General features: G+C 35.3%; 1 protein-coding gene and 1 long non-coding RNA gene across 4 annotated transcripts in view; both read left to right on the top strand.

Moving 5' to 3' along the window:
• LOC143360937 (uncharacterized) overlaps positions 1 to 27,845 on the top strand; it is a 308,277-nt gene that overhangs the window by 138,776 nt on the left and 141,656 nt on the right. The window lies entirely within an intron of this gene.
• The window catches only part of LOC143360931 (neuronal calcium sensor 2), a 602,579-nt gene that overhangs the window by 477,963 nt on the left and 96,771 nt on the right, over positions 1 to 27,845 (top strand). For all 3 annotated transcript variants that reach the window (XM_076800137.1, XM_076800139.1, XM_076800138.1), the window contains one exon: positions 26,170 to 26,288. In XM_076800137.1, coding sequence (XP_076656252.1) covers positions 26,178 to 26,288 — 111 coding nt within the window. In that variant the 5' untranslated portion in view covers positions 26,170 to 26,177. The remainder of the gene's footprint in view (positions 1 to 26,169; positions 26,289 to 27,845) is intronic.

The raw sequence follows: 27,845 nt of genomic DNA, 5'->3' as shown, positions 1-27,845 counted from the left end.
TATTCCAAATTTCTTAACATTACAATTATGGTTTCAATTATTCACGATTGTTATACTGGTTTGTATTAATTTTCACGAAGTGACACGAAAATATAATTTATTTATGGTACGTTTAGGATAAGGGACCCAATTACTGTACCTATATCAATTATATTGATTTTTAAACACAATGAATATTAAAAAAGAAATATTAAATTTTTTTCATTAAAATCAGTTATTATAACTATAGCTATGCTATAGCTAGATGCTATAGCTATAGTTAGTTGCTATATATCTCTTTTTTAATATCCATTATGCTTTGAAAATAAATATAATTAATACAGGCACAGTAATTGGCACCCCCACGGTAATTGGATCCCTTACCCTAGCTGTAATTATAAATTAACTATTAGTCGTTGCAGTGACACTTATTGTACAATATGTGTACCTGTAAATGCATATGTAATTACAGCTAAATTATGCAATACATTAATGTAAGATGTAATACCATAAGTTTGGAATAAATGATTTAGCTCTAATGCAGTAAATACAGGTTGCATCGAACGTTTCACTATTGTACTATACATAACGAACTTCAGATACATTTCACGCATATATATTTCTTAATATTATCATTAGTAATGATTTATTATTAGTCTACGGATCTTTATGCAAAATAAAGGTCGTTTGTATTAATTGCAAGACATACGAGCCAAGCAGGAATTTATTTCTCACTTTACTAGTTTTATTAAGTTGTAAGAAATAGTAGTAGTAGTAGTAGTACTAGTTTTATTAGTTGTATTGGTACTCTTAAATTTTTGTAATCTTTTCATTGTTTGAAATCACACCCACCCATTTTTGCTTCAAATGCATAAAATCTGCAGTCTATTCATTACTTACTGGTATACTAGACCGAATTTGTAGTAACATTTTATTCTATTTTCTGAATAATAACTTTTGCTAATAAACTGAATAATAAACTGAACGTGAAATGTATTATTTGTTGCAGTGGATCAATTCTAATAGTGAATAAAATTAATATTCAAATAATTAAAGTACGCATCTGAAGGGCAATTAAAATATTTGTATTTAAAATTATTTAGCGTTTTTGACACAGCTCATTCCAAACATTAATAACTATATAACATTTAATACTTTAAACAGCATGTGTAATATCGGTATCCTTCCTAAATTGTACCCAACTTTAACAAGCACCGAGTATAGCGATACAGCCTTTTCTTCGAATCGTTCAGAAGTGGATTGTAGCAATATTGCAAATGAAATGTGAGCACAGGTGTGGGGAAACGAGAGCAGAAGTAAAGTTATATGCAACGACGCTAATGGTTTTGACCAACCTCTTTTTCAAAGTAATCACACTGTAAAGTTATCAGTAGCACAAATCAAAGACGTTGTATTTACTTATGCGTGTCGGTGAAATTAACACGTTTAATTTTTAATAATGCTGACAAATAGTATCGACACATGTATATGTAGTAAAAATTCCTCGTTTTATGTTACTTCCCAATAAACTATTTAATTATTCAAACGTATCGACAAGCAATAAAAAAAATCAAACATCTCGTTCTTTCAAATATTTTTCAGCTAAAAAATTACTATTTGCATAAATTGACAAACCGAATTTAAACTAATGATATTGTTAATTCTATTATTCTACATTAAGAAATATAATCAAATGCAGTACGCATAGAACGGGCAAATGTTAACACACTTTTTATAAATTACCGACATGCAGATGTTTCGTAATAAATAACAGTATTTAAATTAAGAATTAAAAATATGTATTATCCAAGCAATTATTATACTAAACCACCACTAACTCGTTAAAATATAACTGAAAGTTTATTTGTTTATTCAACGATAAAATAATGAACAGTGGAAAATTTACTTCAGATGGTGGTTTAAACTCTATAGAAAGCATTAAAGAATTGGGAACGAATGAAAACTACAAATTTCTGAATTATAGTTTATCGTACTCATGTGTTACGAGCCGAGAGCTAGGCAGTTTAAGCGTGGACCGAGGTATGTTCATTGACACGGGAAAGTCGCGAACTAGCCGATGCCTGTTTCGTCACCTGGTGTCACAGGATAGGTAAGCGGAAGGTATTCGGAAATCGACTCTCGTAACGTTTAGAGATACTAATACACCTCGAGCGGTAAAGGTGTATCGTAGTGGGAACGGATGTGGAAATGAGATTAAAGACTCTTATATATTTCGTAAAAACACAGTATATTCTTTCTAAAAACGCAGAGAGTAAGTACACTTGTTGTGGTGTAATGTGTATCGCGGATACTATGTTCGTAAGCTCTCCGTTTTGACGCACTGAGAAATGCGGGGGTTCACTCAGTTAACTTGCCACGAGTATAACGGTTCGTAGCGTTTTAAAACTGATCAAAGAGGACTGAGAACCCGATCTCACAAAATCATAAACCTCTCGCTTGGTAATATAAGGTTTTTTATTCATTGTATTTGATGTTGGGGATTCTCAGAACAGGCAGAGTTCAAGTCTGTTTATAACTAGTTTGATAACAATAATGTAAATGATATATAAATGCAACACTCGATATGTTCTATATTCACTCAGACACAATACCCTCTCACACGCGGCGATCCTGACCTCTATCCCCAGCGCTGCCAATTCTCACACTTCGCACTCACTCTACACGCTCTGCAAACTCGTTCATACCAAACTCAACCGATACAAACAATCCAAAATTCATCCTCCCCCCTCCCTTGTTTTTATCGAACTCTAGTATCTAACACAATCCTTGCTTGACCCAAGTCCTTCACAAGGGACCCAGTAACTGTGGAGGAATCAATTACTGTGCCTATATTAATTATTCTTATTTTGAAAGCACACTGAATTTCTTTCATTAAAATCAGTTAATATACAGGGTGCTCGACTATAGGTGGGAGAAAATTTAAGGGCTGGTTCTCCGTGACAATATAAAACGAAAGTGAAGAATAAAAAAATTCCGATTATGGCTTCATTTTTCAATTATTAACAATTAAAAATTCGCCTAAAATGTGGCAACCCTACCGACAGAGGTGTACGTTGCGTACGTCATAGAGGCGCGCAACAGGCACGTAAACAAATATGTGCATTTGTTATTAAAAATGTAAATATTGCGAGGATTTCATTCAATATTTATGGACGCAATGGATGTGTGGAAACCATTTTATAGTGATCTCGAGTAAATTACTTATGCGAGTCTGATTGTAAGTTGAAATGCCATTTTGATCCCTTTTCCCCGCCCATAAACTCTGATCCCATTAAAACATTTTCACCTCGCTGGGACCCCAAATGAGAACCAAGTTAAGCATGTATTTGTTACTTGATACCTGACTGTCGCACGCCTCTATAACATACACAACGGTCATCTCTGTTGGTCGGGTTGCCGCATTTTAGACCGATTTTTAATTGTTAATGACTAAAAGACGAAGCCGAAGTCGCCAATTTTTTATTCTTCATTTTCATCTTATATTGTCATGGAGAATCGTCCCTTAAATGTTCTCCCACCCGTAGTCGAACACCCTGTTTATGCTATATATCTCTTTTTTAATATTCATTATGCTTTAAAAATATGTATAATTAATGTAGGCACAGTAATCAGTACCCCCACAGTTATTGTGCGGATATTAATACCCCCTATGCTGATCCTATGCTGTTCCGACTATTCACAATCCATCTGCACGCTTCAAGTGAGTTCAGTTGCTTCAAACAAAGTAGAAGCGAGTTATGATAATACGTTCCTAGTTTACGGCATGGAGGGAGCGCACGAAGTGTATTGCGCTTTTAACTCTTGACTTTACACCATCGCACCGCCAACGGACTAATTCTTAATGCAGTCACGAACTATCCGAATACCTTTCTACGAACGTGGAGAATGAAACTGCTACCTGGCTGAGCAAGCAACCCGTCGAAAAGCCGTTTCCTTTCTTGAAACTCTCTTCATTCGAATCGCGTATCGACCGCTAGTTACGACATTATTTCACCTCTCTGTATCTGCGCGTGCTTGCACTTTGATGTCACTCACTCCCTCCCCCTCTCTTTCACCTTTACAAACGTCCACAAATTCTCGTCCAAGTGTCTATAATAATTCTTTTACAGACGTTTGATTCACACCTATTAGCGGTTATTTGGTGATTGTTTACAATAATAGACTTCTCACCGATTTCAATGACCTTGAAATATGTTGTTAAGGTCATCAACCTGAACAACTTTTTCCTAGACGTGTTACCGCCGGACGACCTTGGTTTGCGAGATATTTGCGGAAAATGTTGGGATGACTATAGCAAACTCTAGATGGGAAATCCCCTATTGTAAATAATTATCGGTTCTTTTTCAACGATTCAGAACGCAACGTTATTGGACTATCATTAATATCAATATTTGCACAGAACTATGGAACGTGAGGTGCTGAATTTCCCGACCTCAAATTATTCATGCATTAGTTGCTATGTAAAAAATGCCCACAAGTTGCACAATACGATGGTAACGTAAAGTCATAATTTCTTCTTTTATTAACCTAAACTCTTATTATTTTTTCCATCCTCGGTTTTAATCCCTTACACTACGATTTATTTTACGGTTACAGTGATTAGAACTTCTTTGTCGTTCTTCATTTCCTAGAAGAAGAAGAAAATTTATACCTATTGTATGCTTATATTTATTTCGGTTTGAAGAAAATTATTAACATAGATCAGTCACGTTCAGCAAGCTTCGTTCGGCAAAGCATAGTCGCGGGATGAGGAGAGGTACCACGAATAGAGGGAAAAATATTACCCTCTCTCTGCCAGTACCGGGTTAGTCACGTGACATTGTAACACAGACACGACAGAGACGGAACGCGTCACGTGACCGAACCCTAGCGAAAGTGTGGGGGAATAGCGCGGTAGAAAGGGAAATTAGAGTGGGAGAACAAGTCTTGATCTGGCGACTATGCCTCGTGCTGTCTGTGCTTCTACTCCTGACTGTCGCGCGCCATCTTTTCTCTCCGCGTACCGGTACGGCAGATGGCACTGCCGTTTGCCGGTCGTAGAAATCCACAATACCTGACTTGGGACGTCGCGTTGTGTTTTGAACGTGTTGACGTCCACGAGGAAATGATTTATGCCAAGAAAAAGTTTGTGTCCTCTACCACGCTTTACCCCTAAACTGTTAACGTAATCTATGAAAAATTTCAGTGAGTTTTGTGCCTTCAATAGTCAAAAACTTGATAGTAATACGCATAGTTGCCAGATGAGTACGAGCATAGTTCCCACTCATCGTTCTAACTATTCTGGAAACGGTTTGAAGCTGTAGGGTAAGGGACCCAATTACTGTAGCGGTACCAATTACTGTGCCTATATTAATTTTAAAACATAGTGAATATTAAACAAGAGATATATAACTTATATATTAACTGATTTTAATGAAAAAAAATTTAATATCTCTGTTTTTAATATTTACTCTGCTTTAAAAATAAGTATAATTAATATAGGCACAGCAATTGGTACCCCCACAGTAATTGTATCCCTTACGCTATATATAAGACGTGCTTACTTCAAATCCCACTCGGTTTTAAGTGGACAAAAAAGATTATGCAGTTGTAAAATACAAAATCCGATTAATATTAAATACTTATACTTCCATTAGGATAAAATGATCGATGTAATATTACATCAATATTACAAGCAATATTACAGCAATATTACAGCAATATTACAAGTTTACTGAAGTGTATTTAACGAACGATTGGCAGATAGCAATTCGTTTCGTCTGTGTACACGAATCGAATAACAGAATAAAATTCCTGGAACTTTAGAAACGTCCCTTATAATTTACTCTTTTCTCTGCTAACGTCATTGCATTTTATAAGCATAAAACCAACAATTTAGTTTGCTGGCGTAAAGTGCACATTGCAGGATTGGCATAATGAGGTGCAACAAGTACTATTTTTTGACATGCAAATTGGAGAAAATATAAAATATATTAACTTTCCGCACAATAATGGTAACGAATTACAGAAAATGTTTTTTCGGGGTCTACAAACACAAGACCTAAAACTACAGTAAAAAATCCATAGATATTCTTGTTTTTTTAACACATATGTAGGGGTAGAGTAATAATTATATTCGCGAGATCTATACGTGAGCACGCGCAATGATGTACAAACTGCAACGGACCATTTCGCGACGTTGTCCTATCGCTGGATGCTCGAACATCCCAGGGTTTGGCGAGACAAGTTAGCTTTACACCAGAAATACGAGAAAGTAAATGTTCGTGCAATGAAAGCGTATTGATTCGATGTGCAAAATGTTTTCGTACATTATGTTTTCCATGCTTTTACACATAGGAAAAATTGTAAGTATTGTATTTGATTTCCATATTTATTCTACGTAACGCACGATATTATACAAACTCCAGGAAGCGTGATGGCAAGCCACATCAACACGTTTGATTACTATTTATTGTTTCTTGTACATTATTTTAATATTATTTTTTATTCTTATTTATAAGTTATAACTATTATCTTCTATGTATATAGTGATATATCTAGTATTTCTTCTGCAAAATAATAAGTATCATTTTCAATTAGTCCTTTAATCAATAAAAATATATTATTTAAAATTTATTTAGCATCCAAAATGCATTTTTACTTTTTAAGTGAAATATTGAAAAAAAGTAAAGTTACCAACGAAGGGATTTCGAACCTGGGCGTACAAAGTTCAATTTGCTGTCGCTACGCCACACAGTGGGCAATTTGGACGAAATCGGATTCAAAATCAAGGAACTTTCGATAGGAATGAGGTAGAGCGATGAAATTTTTTTTAAATGAAAGCTGAAACTTAGTAGAATATGGGAAAAATAGAGAGATTGTGGTCCGAACGTTTTTTAACCTCGAGAAAATTCGTTAAACGCGCACAAATTCAAGAAAATGTTAGTTTTTTCAATACCACGCCCGGAAAAAAATTTTTTCTAACATGCTATACATCATTTCCCATAGATTTATTCACGCTGATTTCAAATCTGGTCTCAAAATTTGTCTACGACCTCAGGATTTTGCAAAAAATAGATTTTTGTGACGAAAAACTAATGAAGTCATTTTTTCGTGAAAATGATTTTATAACACTAGTTTGAAGGTATATTGTATTTTCATATATAAAATTCAATAAAAGTAATAATAATGACGTATTTGAACGTTTTGAGTTACTTACGGAACATGAAGCGCTTCACATCTCGTCACCACTTGACGTATCGCTGTTATTGCTACTGGCACTTTCTGCAAACTGTCTGTGGTTGTAATGTAGTATAAACTAGATATCTATTGTCCATAATTATATTTTCGAAAATCCGACAATATTTGCCATATTCTACTAAGTTTCAGCTTTCATTTAAAAAAAATTGCATCGCTCTACCTCATTCCTATCGAAAGTTCCTTGATTTTGAATCCGATTTCGTCCAAATTGCCCACTGTGCGCCACACCGCTGCTTGGTAACGTAGTGGACTAAATTGGTATTTTCACGGTTATGTCGGAACTTTAATTACAAATATGTCGAAAACTATTATTGTGTGTGCCCCTATAATGGAGAGTTTGATTTTTTTTTAACTATGTGCCCTCACTTGAAATATCTGAAGAAATTGTTAACTACTATAACTCCTACGAAAAATCCGTATTTCAAAAGTTTTTTTACTTTTTAAAATTCGGTTTCGAAACTAATAATTCTGAAAGAATTCATAGATGTGCATTCTAATAGCTCAAATTAGCCTGATTTTTTCAGAATTTTCAATTCAAGAGGATAAAAGAAATTACGAAAAACCCTGAATTTCTTTATCACCCCATTACTACCCCCCGTGTCGACATATAGGGTTGAAAATTGGCTCAAACTATTTTCTTTGGATATGCTATCGAATGTCCTATTACAAATTCAATTTGGTTTGGGGGCACTTTTGACCTCCTTATTCGGCTACACCCTTTATTTGTATTTAAAAAATTGGTAAAAATTTGAATGTGACATAAATAAATGTGCCGAATTACTTTTATCGTATTCATAATATGTTCTATATTGGACGAAAAATCTAAGTTCCACTGTTGAAATAGGTGCAAATGCAAGGGTTTAAGTTGTTTTATGAAACAACAAGCTGTTTGTACTATTATTTAATTCTGCAAGTAAAACTACTTTAGTTCTATGTAACACTTTAAAAATTCTCGCTAACTTGTCATAAGCACATGTGTTTATTGTTATGCACATTTATTCATGTGTTAATAATATAGGTATGATAAAATAAGTTGGAAAATGACGACCCACTTTCTTTAGAAATATGAGTGCATTATATTAATCGATATCTACAGTAAAAAAAATATATTTTTAAAAATAAATACACGTGGAATTATAATATCAAGATAACGTAAAAAAGAATACATAGGATTAACAAAGAAGAAAAGAAACAATTGCATCCTATATATAGGCTCAACCAACCAGTTTCTTCGGGTGCGATGACCACTTTTTTAACATGTCATAGCCCAATTATGTTTGGGCCTTGTCTAAATCCTGAGATTTTTGTTTGTTTTTACAGCTACAAATTTTTTTCACATGAGGTTTCCTTCTTCAATACTTTCTCTTTTTCCAATATCCTCAGGGGGTGTTAAAATTGTAGCAATTTATTTCCCGCGTTTGCTATTCCACTGAACCACATTCATCGGCATACTGGGAACTGAATAAATTTCATTGCACAGCTTTCGTCGTATTTCAGATGAGGGTACCTATGCGGCTCGACTTTGTTCTTGAACGTTGCGAAAAGAAATTATAGTCGTAATATTGTATAGCTGGAATAATATATTTTTATCAATAAGAGTAGTAATTAAAACGTTCACCAACGAGCATTGCAGATATGTCAATACGTCTGGACTTAAATTAACAGTTTTTCATCGTATTCTATGTTTTAAAATTTATACTTTTAATTTATAAAGAGGAGCGCATTTTCCCACTACCATTTTGGATATGAAAATTATACAAGTGTTGTGTGTAAATCAATTTCAAATATAAACTTCCATTAAAAATATACCTAACATTTCAAGTAGATTTTCCAACGATCAAATGTGAAAGAAATGAAGTTGAATGAAATTACCAATTAAACGTATTAGTACGTATTAAACGTATTAGTGGTTTATAACAAATGAGGTAGCATATTTTTCGAATCGTATTAATGGAACACACATGAAGAAGGAGTTAATATTTGGGAAGAAATGAAAAATGGCAGTTTGCTTAATAATTCTGTGGTTGACTCAGATGAATTTGAAACTGAAATTGCACTAAAACTAGGGAAATACGCGGAGTTTTGAGGGCTTGAAACTACGCAAGAGAGCCGAGCGCATACAATCAAGCAAGGTTTAAAAAGTTTTGCTGGAGAACCTCGGGTTGGTGGTATATGAATGACGAACTTTTTTACTAGTAGATGCGCAAAAAGTGGAGCTTACGAAAATATTCGTAAAGATAAACAAATCCAATTAAATATTACTAGTAAACACGCTAGAAGTTTTTTATTCTGTCTTCAAGTTTAAAATTTTCATCCGTGAATTTGTGTACCAATGTAATAACTGTTAGGTACATATTTTGTATAATTAATTTTTAGTGGTCTGCCGGTAAATCCACTGTAGGATCTATTACTGGGCGTTCTTAGTGACTGCTGATTGCTACCCTCTAACCCTCTAACGAGGCAGCGGATCAATTCGTAATAGGTATAACGATTATTCGCATAATACGAATTAATCTCATCGATTGAAATCCTGCTCAATGAGGATATTATACAGTAGAACCACCAAAACACTGTTCGACGGAAAATTCAAATATCGACTCAATGTTCTGTAATTAACAAGAAATAATGTATACAGCATGGAACAAAAAATAATAATTAGAAACGAATCGGAGATATTAACTAGAAAAATATTAAAGTAATTTATTAGCTGCTATGGATAGATACGGATCAAATTCTGTTAACGAAGTTTGTGCCGTTTTATCCATGTATCAGCGATACAAAAACATATTAATGTATTACTAAACATATTATTATAAATAGAAAGAATTTTAATCAAGAGACGCGCGACCGTCACCACATACCAACATGACGTCGCACAATGGGAAAAACGGCCGATTTAGGAATGCAAAATTTTGAATGCTAATAGAGTTCCGTAAGATTATTGAAATATTTTTTTTGTTTAAAATAGCACAGAGAAAGCAACGCATTTCAATTTAGAATTCCTTTTTTTACAAAAATATAATTTTTAGAAATGAAATTTACATTAAAAACAATAATAATACTATTAAAAAAACAATAATAATAAAAACGAAAACAAAATTATATGTACATCTCTAATTTACGTCTCTAAAACAATTATTACTAAAGCTTATAACTATTATATTATTACTGAAAATTAGAAAAGATACCGAAAATTGCAGTTTTTCTCGATTTTCGGCCAAAATCTGTCAGAAACGTGGAAATTTTTACATCTTTCAATGTCTGTATATTTGGAATTGTATATTTACTCAGGGTTTTGGGCCGCACATAAGGTTATCCTTGGGTCCCGGACACTTGGCTATCTGTAAGTGCGAACTCGATACTCGGGGTTTCTGAGTGTCTTGAGAGTGTCTTGTCAAATTTAAGTCATCTGATATAATTGTTAAAAAGTTATTCCGTTTTAAAAATGTCCGAATATTTTAGTAAGTACAGTGAATTCTCGATATTTGTCAACAACACGGGTCTTGCCAGCATCGTGTATCGTCGAGGAGACATACCCGAGCACTGTTATGTTTACACTCCTCGGCGTACGTGCTCGTCATCGAATTATATCAGAAAAAAATAAAACAACTCGCTAATCTGCACATTTCCGGAGCCAAATTGGATGGAAACATAAACTACATATTCCATTCTTAATACTTATACAAAAATTGTCGCGAATACGGGCGAATATCATTAGTATTTCATACAATAAACTTAAAAAATTAATTTCTTAAAATCTCCTCGAGAAAAATTATTTTTCAACATTTCCGGAAAATTGCGAAAAACATTAAAGACTATTATAATTAGAATTAATATTAAGGTTGTAAAAAATAAATAACAATGAAAAAGAATATCCTTGATTTCGATGCCACTTTTCATACTACTACTTTCAACCTTTGCCACGCTTAACAATAATTGATTTGAGAAGTAAAATTGTCGTATTTAACTTCTAAAAATGATGTGTTGACGTGAGAAATAGTATTAAATGCCTACTCAATGTTTGTTTTTTTGACTTTTGCACTCCTAAATTGGCCGTTTTCCTTTCTTACCTGTCAAAAACGCTGAAAATCGCACATCTTTACACACGCATAACTTTTGAACTAGTATCTCCTAGGATTGAAACTGGGATTTTCGACATTTTCTCGCCAAAATCTATAGGATTACATAAGAAAAAGTGAAAAATTTCTGGTTTCCTGAGCTAAAGTCTAACCAGAAATAATTCTAAAATGATTCTATTTTTATACATTCGGTCACGATTAGCAACCGTAAATTGTACAGCATGTGGCACTGTTGCTTGTACAAAGTATACCCTTTGCAGAAATTAATTTTCAGGTAACCAACATTTACATTTTATTCACTCGCAGATGGACTGAACATAAAAGTTAGAACATAAAAGTTAGTCAGGATTGGTCATTGTTTTCTGGTCACAATGTCGCCCAAAACTCGACATTTTGAACATCTAGCCATGTCGAAATGGAGGACATTAGACAATAAATCATGTCGTATTAGGTGCATGAAGTACCTAATCTGACATTTTTTGTAAAGCAATTGAATTTCTTCAAAACATTATTACCAGAAAAAAAACTACTAAGGTCGCCTATAGTACTGAATATATTAGTAGCGGTTATTAAATATTAATGTTGGTACTTCGAAACCCTAAAAAAAAAAATAGGAAATTATTTTATCATACACTTAATATCTTAATACTGAGTTATGTTTTTGGAAGTATACTTCAACTATAGGTTATTACAAATCAATAACATATTTGAGTATATACCAATATGGCGGCCTTACCTGTCAAAAAAGCTGAAAATCGCTCAACTTTACGTATGTATAACTTTCGAACCAGTGAATTCCTAACTTTGAAACTTACATTTTTGGCAATTTTTCGTCAAAATTTACGGAATTACATAAAAAAGTTAAACATTTTTGGTCTCTTGAAGTGAAGTTCAGACAAAAATTTTGGTTTCTGGAGGTGAAGTTCAGCTCTTACAAATATTAATTACAGTATGATGTTGTACGTACGCAAGAAAAAGAAATTCCTTTTTTTAACATAGATTTGTATGGTTTTATAACAGTTTCTCATAGTATTGTCGTGGACTGTATAACTAAATCAATTTTACGAATTCAAACATCCGTTTGTATGTAGACATGTCCAAGAACACCTATACTTGAAGAAAATGTAAAAAAATTGATTTTTTTTTAATTCTAAACCAGAATAGTCTGTTAATCTATTCAAGGCTGAACAGTAGTGTTCTGCAATGCCTTGGCATTTACGTCATGTCTTCATACGAAAGAAAGTAGGGCGTGAACCACTAGCTGGGGTGAACGAGCCGGATAAATTACACCGTCGCTTTTTAATCGGTTCACTCGGCTAAGGTGATCATCTAAAGTGAAGATCTTATGCTTGACTCTTGTTGTCAGCAGTAACGATATTAAATTTAGCTTTAGGTACGTGTTTGAACTATATGGATATTGGACAACACGTAAACCGTATAGAGTATCAACGAAGTAATGATCGTTCGTACGGTTAAGTATTTTATATAGGCAACTCGCTAGATATTAACACATCGCCTACCGCCACGACAGCTATTTAATAGTTCATAAAAATCCGTGATCCGCAACTAACAATTTCCTAATTTTATTTCTGAAACAATACGTTACCCACAGTAAAGTAATCCAATTGCTTTCGGAATTATTATTTAGAAAATGATTGTTGAGAGGTTATTGAATGCCGTTATTGAATGATCAAAATCAATGGTTTCTAGTGAGTTGAATCATTTTGTTACGGCTTGATGAACATATTAACACGTTAACTACCACGTCAGTCACATATGCCTGATAGCATTTTTTTCCTAAGTTTAGAAATTCATTTTCATTGTGACATATCTAGATAAACTGCATTTTATTAGGATTTTTAGAATTCAAAATAGTTAAGACAGCATCCCCTATAATACATTTTAAAGGGTGTAGCCAAATAAGGAGGTCAAAAATGCACCCAAACCAAATTGAATTTCTAATAGCACACTCGATAGCTTATTCAAAGAAAATACTTTGAGACAATTTTCAACCCTATATGTCGACACGGGGGTAGTAATGAGGTGACAAAGAAAATGTGGTTTTTCCGCAATTTCTCTTATCCTCTTGAATTGAAAATTCTGAAAAAATCAGGCATATTTTAGCTATTAGAATGCACATCTATAAATTCTTTCAGAATTTTTAATTTGGCAACCGAATTTTAAAAAATAAAAAAACTTTGAAATGCCGATCTTTTGTAGAAGTTATGAGATACTAAGTTTATATTTTTACAGTTTTAGTATCTCGTTATGGTTGTTAATATACAATTTTTTTCAAATTTTTCAATGTAGGAGTACATAGTTTAAAAAATCAAAAACCGCTATTTCTTCCATGCCCGTACAAGTACCATGTTTATATGACTCATATCATTAATTTCTTAGATGGATATTATATCAAATTCTAAATAATATGCATCTATTTCCATGGAAGAATTCTTACCTCTCAGCTGCACTAATCTTCGTCGCTGTCATCATTGATTACAGGGTGTATTTCTTCAGTAGAAAACATTTTGGAAAGAATTTCTGCCGGCCTTACAATTTTTGAAAGATACCATGCACGCGATAAGTAATAAATTATCGCAGTTGCATGGAAGCAACACCCATTGGTGCGATTACCATTTGCACAGTCACAGTAATAACATTTGATTCCAGCACAATCTATTGCATCAAATGTATATTCTATGTAACCTTTGTAAATCCTGCTATTGACGTGCTGCGACTACACTTGAAATTGAATTATATTTTTGTTTTTCTTCTGATATGGAACATTAATATCATTTTCTATGGTCAAAAATAGCGGTTTTTTAATTTTTGAACTATGTGGCCCCACTTTTCACTTGGCATTTCAAAATCTTTTTTATTTTTTAAAATTCGGTTTCGAAGCTAACAATTTTGAAAAAATTCATAGATGTGCATTCTAATAGCTAAAATATGCCTGATTTTTTTCCGAATTTTCAATTCAAGCGGATAAGAGACATTACGGGAAAATCCGATTTTCTTTGTCACTCTATTACTATCACCCGTGTCGACATATAGGGTTGAAAACTGGCACAAAGTATTTTCTTTGGATAAAATTTGGTTTGGGGGCACTTTTGACCTCCTTATCTGGCTATACCCTTTAGAATCTTTCCAAAGAAAATATTTCTTCTTTAATTTCACTTAAATTAGCATGTTTTAATTGCGTCTAGAAGTCAAGGTAATCATTGTAAAAGAATCCAGGTCACCAAATATTTTTTCTGCTATTAACAAATATTACAGAGATCTTTTGAAAGGTCTTCAACAGTATACCTAATCTTTGAAACTACGAGAAAAGACAATACTACATATAACGGCACGTGTTACTTTCGTGTATACACTTTGAAACGTTCATTGCTACAATGTGACACAAAGCCCGGACTGGAAGTACTTCCGCCAAACTAATAACATTAACAAGAATCATCGAATTAGCAGTTTAGGAAAGATTGGATTGTAAGGATAGAAGTTGAAGAAGCTTGCTAAAGTTATATTCAACCATTTTATATCTAGTGTTTATAAAACAGATAGTTGAAGAGAAACAATCTTTTCTTATTATAGTTATTTGATTGCTCAAATGGAATGGTTTATAATTCGATTAAGTAATAAAGTTTCTGCCTTATTTCTATAGTCAAGAAAACTTGTTTTCGGAAGTGTGAACAACGAAAAATCTTTCCCCTAACAACAGTGTGGACTAGATCGGTAAAATTATGGACGGTCACTATTACCTGAAAGGAAGGTGCTTATCTCTAAATTATAATTTTTGACTGCATATGGTTTTTTCTAAACATTTTACACACATATCATTGCACATTTAACTCTGTTCGTAAACCTAACCTAAACCTAAACCTAATCGAAACCTAAACCTAACCGAAACCTAAACCTAACCCAACCCTTCTTTTTTGTTGGGTTTCCCCCTGAGAGGCATACCAATTAATCCTCAGGGCCGTCCCTAGGCTTTCCCGCGTGGTGGACCCAGGATCTCGTTTTAGCCGAACTCACACTGGTGTTCCTTGCTGCCTTTATACCTAGGCTATTCCCTGAGGGGGTTAGAAGCCCCCCTCCATCATCCTAATAAGGGAACCGCAACGAAGTGTCGACTTCGTTTCCCTCCTCCTTGTGCCACCCGATGAAGGGCTGACTCTAGCTCAACATCCCCCCCCCCCCCCGTGGCCTGAGTAGCCCACAGTGTTCCCTCGCGGTGAGAACGAGGGGCTCTCCGATTGCGGTAAGGGCCCTCCCCTCGGAGGAGTCTATTTCGCACATCCCCGGGGCCAGCCCCCCGTCCCGGTGGGCGTGGTTAGTCCGACACTACCACACTCCCAAACTGCCCACTGTGGAAGGGAAACCGAACCCAAAACAGTTTGAATTATACGCAGCGTATGATGTTTCTACCGCACGCAGCGGTGTTCTTTGTCAAGGATACTTATGGATTTACAAGTAAAGTGTTTTTCAAATATCTCGTAAACTAAAAAGCCGACCGCCAAAAACTTTTCAGGGAAATCTTATTCATAATGATGACCTTGACAACATATCTGAAGCTCATTGAAATCGTAGCACGTCGACAAGTTTACCCCATTTATGACAGTCACTAAACTGAAAAATACATTTTGTACGATATATTAAAAAACCGGTGTAAGTAAAATAAGTAGACTGAATAAACACACTAGAGGAAATGGCGGTAGTTATTTACACGGGTACGTCACAGAAAATGTAATCAGGCTTTATTTGATTAAATTTCATTTATTTACAACCCCTGGTGTACAGTTTCTGATTTATGTATACTTAACCCATAAAATGTGGAAATTGCATTCGCGGATGGAACAATTATGATGCGCGCAACACACCACTTAACGCTTGCTAACCGGATAATCCTAGTGTACGTGTGTGTGGTACTGTGGACACTTACGACTAGAATAATTGCAATATGTGAAACAAATTCAGGTTGGTCCACTGAACGATGTGTTCGTGAGCGGGTGCTAACATTGCATGAGTGATTTTCTCTGTGTCAGATTTCTTCGTTCACCCTTTCCACTCGAAAATTTAATTGGACGAATATTTATATAATCTTTGCGAAACGTCCAAAAGAGTGTTATCGGACTTTCAGATCATAACGTCGAACTAAGGATATCTGTCTTCTCACAACGTAAATATTATAATATATTACATTGTAAGATTACAATGTTCTAAATAGCTATCTGTTATTCAAGAGATGGCAAGACGACAATAACGGTACAGAAAGAGACAGTTATGCATACCGTCGGCGCTCACACATACCCGCACACGCTTGATCGCATGCGTCTATCGGGTGAAAAATACAAAGTTAACGTTGACGTAGGTGTTACGTATGGAGAACTTTTCTCCGCGTTTATTTCGATTAGAATTTTTCTAATCTCTTTCCTCAGAACGAAAAACGTCCCAACCGACCCCTTTGTTTACAGAAGCAATGATTACGCCCCGGCTGGACGCAGCCGACACGCAGCATGATGCAGTAACAATACCGTACGATTTCTTAATATGGAAATCTTGAGAACATTCCCTTCGAGAATCTGTCGAGATAGTCTCTGACAGGAAATATCCTGGCTAACCCTTCGTTTAACCCTGTAGACAGAGATCCAGCTGTAAACCTTCAACTCATTGGAAACGACAAATACGAGTATGCGACCCCAGATTAGAAACAGACATCCCTCTCATTTTTAGAAATATAACGAAATGCTTCGCCGTGTTCAAGTATTTTATCCAAGTGATTATGCGGCTCGTCGAAGTTTTTGTTCTTGGGTACTACGCAAATTGGAAAATGAACAACACTTTCTAGAACGCGTGTTATTTTCCGACGAATGTAGTTTCTCAAGTAGTAGCATCCTTAATCAACAAAATGCCAGAATTTGTGCTTATAGAAATCCACACGCAATGGTTCAAATGGTGCATTCGTCGAAAAATAACACACGTTCTAGAAAGTGTTGTTCATTTTCCAATTTGCGTAGCACCCAAGAACAAAAACTTCGTCGAGCAGCATAATCGCTTGGATAAAGTGCTTGAACACGGCGAATCTTATAAGTTCGTAAACCTTCTCTTCGAATTATTCGTCGCACCGTCTCATGACTCAATCCTACTCGTCGAGCTATATTGCGTAAACCCATTAGTGGAAACGCTCGAACAAGAGCGATGACTTGTTCCTCTTTACGCCAATGACTGCGGGGTCGTCCTGCCCCTCGATGAGGATTGAGATTCCGCAATATAACTTCTTGGTCACCAAATTGTTGATCTAGTCGTTAAAAATCGCGTCGATCTGGAATTTCTGCTGGACGTAATCGCCTTCCATTAATACGCGCTACATTTCTATATATTTCCCGGGCTAACACGTAGTTCCTTGCTGCTTCGTCAATAGCACGTAACATGTGCCGTAAATTTAAATATTTTCTGGAAGGCATGTTTCTCAATCGCTTGCTTACGATAGACTAAATCGTCAATATTAGCCACGATAATGGATCGCGTGAAAAACTATCAGCTATATGGTCGTAGTCGTCTCGATCAAAATATTTCGCATGACAACATTCGGCGGGTACCATCAGTAAGCTATCTCGTTGGGTATGAAATTATCAGAATCATGATACTCCTATTTCCCTAACTACAGAATGAATGAAAGAAACTGCAAAAATTATAAAAAATGCAACATCATTTTTTAAGAGAACGATTGAGATGCGACCCATGGTTTCTTTCACAAAGTTGATCCTTATGACCAGTGGAACACGATTAAACAAAAAATTTTTGTTTTTTTAACCTTGATTTTCAGTCAAGGTCAATTTTGCGGGGAGTTTTTTTATGTCAATTTCCACCAAATCGTAGGTGTAGAATCACGCTATGGTGGCCGTGACATATAATTTTGTGACACCCTGTACAAGCTACGAGGCCTACTAACTATCTTAGTGACTCCCTAATTTTGCATCAGGTTCGTTCGCGACATACCACAGTCCAACAGAAATTTCTCCAACTTAGTGCCCCCCCCCCCCTCATTTCGCTTTGGGTTCGTCCACGAAAATTATACCATCCTAGCGGCTCCCCAGTTTCGCATAGGGTTCGTTCGCATCCTACAGCTCCCTGGTTTCGCATCAGGTTCGTCTGTGAGTTATCCAACCTCCCAGCGGTTCCCCAATTTCGCATTGGGTTCGTCCGCGCTGTTACACAACCTCCTAGCAGCTCCCCGGTCTCGCACCGGGTTCGTCTGCGCGTCTCTCCCAGTGACTCCCTAATTTCGCATTGGATTCGTTCACGAAGTTTGACCCTCTTAGCAGCTCCTCGGTTTCGTACAGGGTTCATCTGCGCGTCTCTCCCAGTGACTCCCCAATTTCGCATTGGATTCGTTCACGAAGTTTGGCCCTCCTAGCAGTTCGTCGGTTTCGCACTGGTTTCGTCTGCGTTTGATTCCATTCCTAGAAGCTCCCTGACTTCGCGTCAGATTCGTCCTTGACGTCTATAATCCTAGCAGCTCCCTGATTTTACACCCGGTTCATTCGCGTACCTAACTGACAAATTGAAACCATATTCCTGGCGTAATAACCCTTCGCCGGCCACTCGCGCTGCTCGCGGCCCTGGCTCGTAACATAGGTAAGGTTTCCAAAATAAAGATCATAAAAATTTTGTAGAAATATGAAGTACATAATCACTTGTCTACACATACGCAACAACACAGTGGTTACTCGATAAATGTCCACAACACGGGTCTGGCGAGGGACATAGTATATCCGATAGAAGACACTATTCTTTAATCCACGACGAACGTAGAAAAGGACAACGAATATATTGAACGATGCAAGTTTCGTCGGCACGGTTCAAAAGCCCGCGTGAGCTCAACCTTTAACCCTTTCCTTACGGCAGCCCGCTCCGCTGGAGTGACGCCACTGAACGGGTCACCGTGCCGCGAAGTGTACACTTTGCATGTCGGTATATTTCGATGTTCGGACTTATGTCTCTCAACGCTACTTTGTGATTGTCTTGTATGCACACTTTGTACCGATTATAGTCGGCACCTGTACACAAGTCGTCCCGCGAACGCCGACTACAGTCGGAACCCGTACACAGGTCGTCCCGCGACCGCCGACTTTAGTCGGCACCCGTACACACAGGTCATCTCGCGGCCGCCGACTTTAGTCGGCACCCGTAACGAAAGGGTTAAATAAAAAAATTTACTTTTTCATTATTAATTATTTTGTTATGACACTTTTACTAATACACAGTGAATACTCGTTACGAGTCAGTTGCGCGGTTCTGGCGACTGACTCTTACACGAAATCTGAGGTTCTGGCCGAGCGTCGCATTTGTAATACACAGGGCACGCTGGAAACCTAAGAGTCACATCCGTCTACAAGTCATACGCCTATGACTACTAACCGATAGTGACAAGAAGACTGAGAAAATGTCTGTCTCCGATACAATGTTGCACTTAGAAACGGACAGCAAAGCTCGAGAGCCGTCGCCGCCGAGAAGTGTGGACATGACATGGGTCGGGTATATCGGTGTGAGACCAGGACACTACTACTAATCCAATAAGAAAACTTCTTTATTTTTCATTATTTTTTCATGGGACTTTCACCAATATATTCGTGACATTTTTCTGATTAAAATGAAATCAAGTATAATATAATTCCGATGATATTCACTTGTGTAATGATCGATGAAAGTTACTTTCCATTACAATTACCTTAACGTAAAATTAGTGTAAATGTGATCCGAATTATATCGCGTTTGATATCATTTTAATAAGAAAAATACCACGAATATGTTGGTCAAAGTCAGATAAAAAAATAATGAAAAATAAAGAAGTTTTGTTAGTGGATTAGTAGTGGTCTCACACCGATATATACCCGACCTGTATTATGTTTACACTCCTCGGCGACCGAGGTCTCTCGAGCTTCTTGGCCCCTTACGGGGTATACCCCGCGGCAGTGCGGATAGTTCTGGGACTTTTATCGGCTAGATATTTGGGACAAATATAGAATAAACACAGTATATCGTTGCCAGCACTTCGCAAATGCGAACAACGATAATTGTTGCTCAGCACTCTTAAGTATGACGGTGCGGAACTGTGACATTGGCGAAGAGAGCGGCGCTTAGCAGTCGACAAAAAATTTTCTTTGTAATTGAAAAATGAGAATATTATTTGTTTCTCATTTGTCAATTACAATTTATTGTTTGTGTACAATTTTTGTCATTGTAATGCAACACAGTTCGTCAATTGCAAACTGCTGCTTTTAAGACAAACTTGGACAACAGGCAAGCGTAGATTTGAAGACGACCGAGGATTCCTTGTTTCAGCTAATTAACACAATAGCCGGTTGCGATTAACGTAGAGAAAGGAGAGGAGTGTACTTACATTTGTGTTATTTATCTTCTTTTGACTGTCACACCCACTTATGCGTTCCCTTTTTCACGCCTCTCATAATTTAAGGCTCAGCTACACCTACTCTCCACCGATTACAAAACCGCATCTTCATTCAGAGTTCTAGTAGGCACTAGAGTTAAAACAGGCTGTTTTAACTCTCGCCCGGCAGTTGCCGAGTCATTTTAATCTGCCTGTTGCTAGAGCACAGAATGTTCCGAAAGATAAAACTTCAAACTTTGCCTAAACCTATGATATAAGTAGAGACACCAGAAGACATTGCACATAATGTTCCAATGGCGCTTTCTTAAAAAGTTTAAATGAAAAATTGATCTATATATAACCTGTGATTGAATACACGATTTAATTCTTTGATGGTGAATTCGAAATATACAATCATTCTTTGATAGAAAAGAATATAGACGGATAAGGGCTAAAGTTCCAAAAACCGGTAAAATCCGATCAGTTGAAATTTGGTAAATTGGTTCATTAAACATTTATCAGTTCACAAAAACGATTAGTTATCAAAATTAATACAATCAATAAACTGCGGATTTTATGCATTTGCGACAAAAATGTGAATATGAAATCTGAAATAGTTTAAGTATTAAAAAGATTTGAGAATACGAGTACCATAGATATTATTTTTAGTTCATCAAAATTTTTAGAAAGGAAAAGAAAGTTTTCTGTTTGGCTTTCATTTCTTGCAATTAATACAGAAAATTTGTAGTTTGTATAAAGATCCGCAATCTAAATAATCAGCGAAGACTACGTCTAATGCAGTCGACTATAAAATAAAAATGAATAAAATTTTATTACTGTAATATTCTAACTGATAAAAGAACAAACTTGTTAATCTGTGACACATTGATCTTCATGTGACAAAAAATAAAACATTCACAAAAGTGCTGACACTCACAGAGCACTTATTTACTTTTCGGAAAATCCGTCATAATGCTACAATAGCGCAACACCTGTGGAAAGACTAATTACGCGTACCTAAACTGCGGTCCACCATTAGACACCCCCTGCGAGTCGCTGAACAATAGCGTCACAAACCACAATTCCTGTGACACAACCTTGACAATCGGTGCAACCGAAACCCGAAATTATTCATTTACAAGGGACACTATTCAATTGATGATAAAATCACATAAATTTTGTTATGTGAATCGAAAGTATACGTCATAGAGATCAGGAAATTAAATTAAATAAATAAAACGTGCGGCTTAACTTTACCTTAGAAAACCAGAAATTTTAAAGTGTTTTTTATGTAATCCTGTAGATTTTGGCGAAGAAATGCCGAAAATCAAATTTCAAAGAAAACAAGAAGAAAACGTTTTGAACCAAAAATGATTAGCTTTTTATCGATTACCAATTGCAACATTAGACATTTTTAAAAATTTTACTTCTACAAAAAATAAGCTTGCTTTCACGTTTTTAAATGACACTGTGTATTCTTTACTATATTGCATTGTAGACGGCAACAAATTTTAAATAGAAGAATCGTCTCGAAAAATTGGGAATTGTACATCTCAAGGAAATGAACCGACATTGTTTTTGTAGTATTTTCTTTTAATTAGTTAAAAAATGGTCTCATTTTTTTATAAACGAAATTACATACTTTGAAAAGTTTTTTACAAATGTTGATTCACTACTGAATTTGAATGAACTAGGTCAAATATTGTAGCAACTTTGTGACGGTTTCTGAGCTCAAGGTTACATCAAGGTGATAATATAACGGGATAATAAAAGTAAAATACTAAGAACGGGAAGTAAAATACTTTTTAGATTCTTCAAATTGCAATTTGTGGTCGACAGCGAGTTTTAATAAATTCTTGATCGAAAAATTTGTTTGTCCAATTGTAGGAAATGCTTGAAAAATCGTGAAAATCAGAACTCATCTTTAAACCACCCTGTATACAATAGCACACGTAGGTAATTAATTTTGAAGTCGTTTTCTCGAGAAAAATGTTGTACGATCAATTTTCCTGTCTGCTTTATTCGTCATGCATTATCGTCCGTTTCTCGTTTGTATCACCAATTTCGTGCCACACGAACAACATACGACAGTAATAATTTTAACGGATTGTATCTACTTGCAGATTGCAGATTTGTTTCGTATTAGCAAGTTGTTTTTATTCGACTACTTGGTTTAAACATTAGTGTTCTATTTGAAAGAAAATATAATTATCAGAAGTTTCGATTACAGAATTTGGACATGCACATTGTGCATACAGTTTTAATGGATCACACGAACACCCTCACCCTCCCATTTTGAAAAATCTGAAAAAGTTATATGTTAATAACCATAACGAGATTCTAAACCTGTAAAAATATAAACTTAGTATTTCATAGCTACTACAAGAAATCGGCATTTCAAAATTTTTTTTATTTTTTAAAATTTGGTTTCAAAGCTAAAACTTCTGCAAAAATTCATAGATGTGCATTCTAATAGCTAAAATAAGCCCGATTTTTTCAGAATTTTCAATTAAAGAGGATAAGAGAAATTACGGAAAAACCTGGTTTTCTTTGTCACCTCATTACTACCCCCTATGTCGGCATATAGGGTTGAAAATTGGCACAAAGTATTTTCTTTGAAAAAGATATCGAATGGCCTATTTAAATGCAATTTGGTTTGGGGGCACTTTTGACCTTATCCGGTTACAACCTTTGGGGTTTTCGTCTACCTATTTTACGATTTTGGCACATTGTGCATCGTTCGCAAGAGAGTCAAGTTTGAAGATTCGTCAAGTGCACGCGCTATTGAATAAAAACCAACTAACGCGTCTGTTCGTGACATAAAGTTCTACTTCTAGTTCGCGTACTTGCCGAACATTCAAACTTGATTTTCTCGCAAAGGAAATTCGAAACGACAAAATTTGATTCTTCTTATTCGACTTACTTTTACATGTAGAACGGCCTTCTGTCGAGTTGTAACTCCTATTCTGCAACTTTCTATGTAAGCATTCATTGTGCATGAAAATTTTGTTGAGAGTGGTCTTCAAAGGTACTGTATCCAAAAAAAAATCTAAAAGTCCATTTCGCATTTTGAGACCTATAATTAAACTGTGGATCTGTATGCAAAATGAGAATTTTCTGCATCAATTGCAAGAAACGGAAGACGAATAGAAGTATCTTTCTTTGAAATCTTCCGCTGTTCGAAGTTTTACCTACTCATTCTTGTTATAAATACATAAAATCCATAGCCTACTTGACATGTCAATCACGATTAAATTGAGACAGATCCGGGAAAATAATCTTTGAAATGAAAATAACAAATAACTATTTTAAATAATTTATCTCGCACCGCTACTTTCAAAACTGTTACTTGACGACAACACTAATATTGATTTATTTGAAGTAATAGCAATTTCAAGTAGTATATTATTTCGATATTGCTTTATTTCAAGAGCTGTACTTCCGAAAATCGGATGGAGCTCTAATTTTGAAAATGATATGTCGGCATGGTTGAAAATGACAATACAATGATACAATTTTTTCTTTGGAATCGCCAAAACTCCATTTGGGAAACATGTTTTTAATGCAAAATGAGGCTATGTGCAAAATTTGAGCTCAATCCGACTTGACCGATTTTCGGATGTTTAGCCATTTCAGTTTGTGAAAAGAAATAACCCTCAAAATAATACCTACGCAACAAAGGGTGTCAGTATAAACTGGACTCAACCCTTACATGATTTGGTAGAACAATTCCACAAGTGTCTGAAATAATTATTTCAAATAATTATAAAATAATATAACATGTTATCTAAAATGATATTTCAAGTAATGTTATTTTAAAAGTGATCGCAGACATGGAAATAATTATAAAATAAAATAGCATGATATTTGAAGTAAAATTTCAAATAATGTTATTTCAGAAGTGTCCAGAAGTGCCAGTGTCTGGATTCAGAGCTAAGACGCTACAGCGCATAAATTTTTAAAAAATGCGTAGTAATAAATGATCGTCCAACTTTCATTGGAACGCTAACTTCGCGATTATTACAAATATTACTTTTCTATAATATTCTCAAGCATGATTTGCTCTAGTCTAAAGCTGGTAAATCTGGTTAAATCTAGTATAAAGTATAAAGCTGGCACAGTCTTTTATCTCTCGTTATATTATATTCTCCATAAGTGATTTCTACTTCATCTACTTTCTCGGGTCGGCATTCATATCTCAACGTGCATAGTCTAACAGTATCCTTGAATTCAGCAATTTTTCTTGAACAATTTGTTACGTACGGAGAATATATTCTGTTCGACTTTCTCTCAGGAATCTTTCAAGATCGTTTCTGGCAGGAAACGACCTAGATAACCTCCGCTTAACCCTTCATATAAAAACTGGTCTGTGATCTGTATTCATTGGAAACGGCAAAAATGGGGATGTGACCCTACGTGATCCAAGTACTCCAAACAGACACTCCGTTCATTTTTAGGGTATATAAATCCGTTCATTTTTACTCTCGTCGGTTCACAATCGTGTACTCACGCGTAGAGTCGCATCGTGTCACATTCGTAGGAGTCAATTCCAGTGAGATCGGGCTAAATTTTTTTGTCGAATCAATATAACCTTATAGATTCCGCTAGTCCAGTAATAGTTCTATTTAGCATTCATCAATTGCTCTTAGGTCCTGCATTGCTAGTGCGTCAACACCGAGCGTCATAGGTAATAATACATTTATTGAATACCTTCAATTCAATTTAAGGTTAAACTTCACTTCAGGGAACCAAAAATTTTTAACTTTTTTAGTATAATTCCTTAGATTCTGATGAGAAAATGCCAAAAATTGAAGTTTTAATATTAGGAATTCACTGGTTTAAAAGTTATACGTGTATAAGATTGAGTGATTTTAGGTGTTTCTGACGGGTAAGACCGCCGCCATATTGGTATGTACTCAGACATAGTTCAATGAGCGGAGCCACAAGGAGGTTGGCCAGGTTTAGATTCGTGTGCGGGGGTGGAGAGCGGCCCGACTACGCTTGCAAATCTACGTTATCGACGTCACATGCATACTTGTGGTGCCACCTAACGGCTCCGCTCGTTTAACGACGCGCAACACTAATTACGTACCAACACGGCGGCGCCCTTACCTGTCAAAAACGCTTGAAATCGTCCAACTTTTGAATCAATGAATTCCTAACGTTAAAAATTAGACTTTTGGTATTTTCTCATTAAAATCTATAGGATTATATAAAATAAAGTTAAAATTTTCTGGTCTGTCAAGGTGAAGTTTAACCTAATAAAGTTACTGTAGGCTAAAGTATCTAATTCTTTTCCTGGAATACTACATTATACATGAAAATTCTGTTTAAATGTTCTACACTATGTAAACATGCGTACAAAAAAATTAAACTTCGTATTAAAATTTAGTTTAAAAATTAGTTATAACAGTAGAAGCACGTCGTTATGAATAATAACATACATATTACTTCTTCTTACAGATTACAAAATGGGTTGTTTTGGGAGCAAAGACAAGTTGAGCAAAGAGGATATGGATTTCTTAAAGTCGAATACGAGATACGATGAAGCGACTATAAAAGATTGGTACAAAGGATTTAAAGTGAGTATACTAATCATAATGTATAATGCGCAGCGCCAAATTGTGGGTCCGTTCAACTCTTTACTCTGCAACAATAGAAAGTGCAAACAAATCTATTTGAAATTGTACAGTCTCAAGTACTAATTAGAATTGGCTAATATTTTGATGGAAATTTAGTTGCAAATATAATTTTCATTAACATTATATACATATAATTTGAAAATTCCTCAACACTCATACTATAAGTATGACATATCATACATATCACATATCATATGTATTGCACATTCTACATGCATATGTAAAAATGGTGGAAGTTCTTATGTATGTATACACTAACTGCAGATAGTTTTAGTGATTTGCAGGGTGCGCACTACAAATTACAAATATTAAAAGTAATATGCTATAAGTGAACACAAAGTAGTAGAATCTATCGGTTATTTTTTAACTAACATATAACAATGAGATATTAAATTTCGGAAGAAGGTTGTAAGGGGAAATCAAATTATAAAGATGGTTATTAAACATTTTTACCAAACTTTTATTAAACTAATTTACGTAATGCCACTTGTACAAAATATGAATATGTACAAAAAACAGTATGATTATTTACTTGAACAGTAATAGAAACAGTTGATTGCGTATGTATTTATACGCCAAACGGAAATTTAAAAATATTAATTATCTCTTTTAATAATTCCAATGGAAAATACTGTAATGACATTCTTAAATTGTTTTAATCCTTTCGGAATTTTGAATTTCGTTCAATTTTGTTATCAACGCATAAAATTCGTAGTCCAGTAATCAATGATCATAGCCTGTCTTTTGATATTATTGCGAAAGGATAAAAGCGTTATTTCGCATGATATTCCGCACAGTTACTTTTCGGTAATTACAATAGAACGTCGATTATCCGGACACCAGTTTTCCGACATATCGATTATCTGAATTTCAATTATCCGCATAACCGATTATCCGAATACGATGTTTACATTCTGGGACACGTATGTTTCCCGTCTAATGTCTCCCCTCAGTTCATATCGTGTATGTTTCGTGTGTACGTACATATTTGATTTATACCACGAGCATCAAACGAAAAAGAATGGTGCTGAGATCAGAAAATAAATTAAATTATCGTTGAACTTACCACATGGTAATAATATGTGTGTTCAATTACTACTGCCCTGTTCCATTGCATCGTTTTCTATGTTTTGCGAATATCAAGTTTTTATAAATCTCATTAAAGGAGGATATTAAAAAGTGGCAAAACTTTGGCTAGCTCTTTAGGTTCTAAGAAGGTGCAAGCCCGCAATTATTGATCGGCAAAATAATGGGGTCTTTCGGTCGGCAAAATGATGGTGAATACTACAATATTAGTATACATATAAATACTTAAAAGTGAAAACTTGTATGCTGACATAGGGCTTCCATGTATCATTAAAACATATTAGGTTATACACATAAGGAGGTCAAAAGTGCCCCCAAATCAAATAGAATTTGCAATAGACCATTCGATAGCTTATCCAAATAAAATAGTTTATGCCAATTTTCAACCCTGTATGTCGACATGGATGGTAG

This window comes from Halictus rubicundus, chromosome 14, assembly GCF_050948215.1.
Source record: "Halictus rubicundus isolate RS-2024b chromosome 14, iyHalRubi1_principal, whole genome shotgun sequence".
In the NCBI taxonomy this organism is placed as follows: Eukaryota; Metazoa; Arthropoda; class Insecta; order Hymenoptera; family Halictidae; genus Halictus; species Halictus rubicundus.
The sequence above is the reverse complement of the archived record's forward strand: the minus strand, read 5'-3'. Positions and strand labels throughout refer to the sequence as shown.